This window comes from Hibiscus syriacus, unplaced genomic scaffold (genome assembly GCF_006381635.1).
Source record: "Hibiscus syriacus cultivar Baekdansim isolate YM2019G1 unplaced genomic scaffold, ASM638163v2 tig00111983_pilon, whole genome shotgun sequence".
In the NCBI taxonomy this organism is placed as follows: Eukaryota; Viridiplantae; Streptophyta; class Magnoliopsida; order Malvales; family Malvaceae; genus Hibiscus; species Hibiscus syriacus.
In genome coordinates, this window is record NW_024063228.1 from 850,913 (window position 1) to 855,459 (window position 4,547).

The 4,547-nt window shown below is 33.8% G+C and overlaps 1 protein-coding gene across 1 annotated transcript; it reads left to right on the top strand.

Moving 5' to 3' along the window:
• The first annotated feature begins 1,063 nt into the window (after nucleotides 1-1,063).
• Nucleotides 1,064-2,780, top strand: LOC120173765 (gibberellin receptor GID1B-like). Its single transcript, XM_039180837.1, has 3 exons — nucleotides 1,064-1,360; nucleotides 1,392-1,456; nucleotides 1,776-2,780. Exons 2-3 carry the CDS (start codon nucleotides 1,418-1,420, stop codon nucleotides 2,769-2,771), a joined length of 1,035 nt encoding a protein of 344 aa, XP_039036768.1. The 5' UTR covers nucleotides 1,064-1,360; nucleotides 1,392-1,417; the 3' UTR covers nucleotides 2,772-2,780.
• The last annotated feature ends 1,767 nt before the right edge of the window (nucleotides 2,781-4,547 follow it).

Here is a 4,547-nt window from a genome sequence, read left to right on the forward strand (position 1 = left end):
TAGATTATAAGTTGTACACTATCTTAATCTATAGATTAACGTATTATATGATAATCCACATTTCATCATCTTCAACATTTTTAGGCCACTATCATAATTTGAATCGAACATCGAACAAAAAAAATTGAATTGAATGATAATAGACCGTCGTCCCATGAATTCTCCTATCTCTACCACAAGTCTCCATCCCATGTTAAGAATGGGGTAATTCTGTTACACGATAGTGTAATTTAAGATGACTTTCAACTTAAAATATCATCATATTCAATTTAAAAGTTATACAATTGGTAACATTTATGGTTGTAATTGAAAAAGCTACATAGAAACAAATTTCAGGGTTTATAATCCAAAAAGTTATACATTTTGTAATAATTTCGGTTACAACTGAAAATACTATGAATAATAAAATATTTTCGATTTCAACCTAAAAAATTATGTTTTTAATAAGATTTCAACTTAAAATGTTATTATCTTTTTACTAAAATTATATAATTTTTAACTAAAGTGTTGTGTAACACGTTTTGAATGAATAATTTCATTAATGAACGCTAATGATTTGAGATAAAATAGTAATAAAATAAATAAAATTTCTAAAAGATAATTAGAAAAACATATATATAAAAATAAATAATTCATTAAACCCGTGAAAAAAAAACTAAAGCTTTTTAAAGAAGATGGTTAAATGAAATAAAAATAAATATCACACAAGAGAAAATAATAAAAAATTATTTTCAACTTATACGTCAGTAAAAGATCACATCATCCACCTGTTTCAAGCGTAACCGTAGAGTCGTCAGACCAAAAATAAACCATAAATTCGATTATTAAATTAATTTGTTTATAATAACTAAAATTTCGTAATTTATCGTTATAAATAGTTAATGGAAAAGGAAGAGGGGATTAGGGTGAAGGACCCACATGAACAGTTAAATTCGGCCGTTCTGCTTTGTCGTCTCTTTCGTCTCCGTTCTCCTTGCTTAGAACATTTCCCCCTCCCTCTCCTTTGACTGTCTTAAAACATTTCCCCCTCTCTCCTCTTTGTATATTTTACTATATAATTTGTTTGAATACTACTGAGCTATCTTGGCCTCTTTATATTTGCGTTGGTGGGTTTGTTTTTCAGAAAGGAAGTGTCTCTTCTTGTTCAGAACCAAAAATAAAAAAGAAAAGCCCTTAGAACGAGGAATCAATCGTCACAAAAAGGAGGGTAAGAATTCTCCAAGTACAAAGAAAAGACACCCCAAGATAATTAAAACAAGGGGATAGGGGACGTACACACTCACTCGACTCTTTACCCTTTTTAGTTTCCTTGTTGCTGTGGCCATGTCTTTGTGACTGTGAAGATAAGTTTCTTTCCTTTCTGGTTGTTTCTTCAAACCTTTACTTTTCCCTTTTCCTTTCTTGGAGTTTTTCAGCCATGGCTGGTAGCAATGAAGTCAACCTCAATGAATCCAAGGTATTTTTTCTCTTTTTGATCTGAAGGGTTTTTTTTTTTTTTTATTTCTAGCAAGTTAGTGTTATGGGGTAATTTGACGTTCGTTTCAAATGAGTATTTTTTTTTCAACTTAGGTTCTAAAGATTTGACTTTTATTTTTTCTTTTTCTGGGTTTTAACCGATTTTTTTTCTGTAATTATGAGCTTTTCTTCACAGAATATTTTATGGGGATTGTTTCGATTTTACTTTTGTTTTGTTTGATTTGAGGAATTTGAACTTGGCCTTAATTGATGATCAAAGCTCCTAATTGCTTGGATTTCATGTTATTGTTTTTTTGTAGAGGGTTGTTCCATTGAATACATGGGTACTCATTTCCAATTTCAAGCTAGCATACAATCTACAGCGCCGTCCCGATGGAACCTTTAACCGAGATTTATCGGAGTTCCTTGACCGCCGAGTCCCTGCCAATATCAATCCAGTTGATGGGGTTTTCTCCTTTGATCATGTCGACGGTGCCACCGGCCTTCTCAACAGGGTTTATCAGCCGTCTTCTCTGAACGAGACTCAATGGGGCATTGTCGACCTCGAAAAGCCTTTGAGCACCACCGAGATTGTTCCGGTCATTGTCTTCTTCCATGGTGGAAGTTTCAGTCATTCCTCGGCCAATAGTGCTATCTATGATACATTTTGTCGCCGCCTGGTTAGCCTTTGTAAGGCCGTTGTTGTGTCAGTAAACTATCGCCGATCGCCCGAACATCGATACCCTTGTGCCTACGATGATGGTTGGGCTGCCCTTAAGTGGGTTAAATCCAGAACTTGGCTTCAAAGTGGAAAGGATTCTCAAGTCTATGTATACTTGGCTGGAGATAGTTCTGGTGGCAATATAGCGCACCATGTTGCCGTGAGAGCTGCAGAGGCTGATGTTGAGATATTAGGAAACATTCTTCTTCATCCTATGTTTGGTGGACAGAGGCGAACTGAATCCGAAACACGATTGGATGGGAAGTATTTTGTCACACTGCACGATCGTGATTGGTATTGGAGAGCATATCTACCCGAAGGGGAAGATAGGGACCATCCGGCTTGTAATCCATTTGGCCCTCGAGGCCGAAGCATCGAGAGCCTCAAGTTTCCCAAAAGTCTCGTCGTCGTGGCCGGTTTGGATCTCATTCAAGATTGGCAATTGGCATACGTTGAAGGGCTTAAAAGATCCGGCCAAGAGGTGAAACTTCTTTTCCTGGAGAAGGCCACCATCGGATTCTACTTCTTACCAAATAACGATCACTTCTACTGCCTCATGGAGGAGATAAAGAACTTTGTGAATCCCAACTGTTAATAGTCTCTCTACTTTAACCTTAACTACAGGCAGCATATACGTAACGAAACATGACAAAATTCACTCGGTTTTTCCTCGTTCGTGGTGGCAATGGAGTTCTTCACACATGGTTCCGACTTCCGAGGATTTCGACTGAGCCACCAGTTATTCCAACGCTTACCCTGGTCAGCTTTCGGAAGAGCAAAGCGTGTGGGGGTAACGCTTAATGGTTTATAAATCGGTTATAGGAATTGGTAGCACTAATTACATGAACTTGTATGTTATATATATATATAAACTGTATGTCCTAGAGTTAAATATAAAGATTTTGTTTCTCCATGTTCAAAAACTTGCTTTCTGGGTTTGTTTGTATGCCACTCTTCATTGCTATGAAGAATCTGATCCTCAAAGATACATTTGAATGCTTGAGTTCGTTCGAGAATGCCTGTTTCAGACAAGCAAATCCTTTGTTTGCTTGGGCTTGGTGAACCCGTTGGAGCTATAATGCTCTTAAGATTAGGGGTTAAAATCTTGATGCGAATTATGCTATCGAAATAAACTAAATTAAGAGAGTTGTTTTCATATTAAATTTATGTAATATCGATTAATATATCAAATATGAAAAATTATATTTAAAAAAAATTGTAATAATTCCTTTCTTCATATTATGGCAGCCAGTGCCACAAATGTGTTAATATGCGGAGATTTGTTAACCAAGTTATAGGGTTAGTGGCGAACTTTAAGAACCCCTTAGCCAATCATTTCCACAGTAATAAATACTTGTCAGCTAAGTAGAAAATTCAACAACGTCATAATGTAAAGAAGTTAATATAATAAATAAAGAATATGGTGATTACTGGTAGCAAGTCATCATTTTTTTTGGTAATAATAAAAAATACAGTGATTGGGGATTTTGAAATTACATACAGCGAGGACCATATTTTTTGAATAATTAATTAATAATTAAAAATTGAGGGTATTGGATTTGGATGGTTGGATGGGCACTAAAGTGATAGGAGAAGACCGACTAAGCCTTAGATAAAGACATGGAACCTTGTCTGTGTTTAATTGACTTTTCAGGCCTTTGCTTAGAATATATGCTTTGTTTTTTTCTTTCTTTATTATTCATGTGGATGATTATTTAAACTGCATAATTAAGTTAACTCCAATTGGAATTGATTATTTTAATCAGAGTTAATTATATTTACGTTTTAAATTATTATCTTTATTTATATTAATCTTTAAATTTTTAATATTTATTACTCTTATTTTAAATTAATCTTCAAACTTTTAAATATTTTAATCTTATTTTTCGACCTATGATTCTTATTCTAAATTCACCTCAATTTTCAATATTTTAATTTCATTTTCAAATTCATCTAAGAATACAATTACTTTCAATCATAGTTAACCTAATTTTTAAAAAATATAATTACATAACTTGATCTAAGGGGGTGTTTGGATGGGGGAATGTGGGATTTCAATGGGAATGGAATCCACATTCCCCCGTTTGGTTAGCTCGGGAATATCATTCCCGGTAATGTAAGATTACCAATAGTGGAATTTTTGGGGTATATTATCGGGAATGTCATTACCTCCATTTTGTTGAATTCCCGGCGTTTTGGACTAAAATACCCTTAAATTTTTTTTAAATATAATTTTTCTGTCATTGAATAATAAAAATTCTACGAATGTTAAATTACAAATTTATCCTTAAACTATTTTAGATTTACAAAAAAAGTATAATTAAAATTTTATATGAAGTTCAGGGGTTAAAATAAAATTTTACCCTTTCAT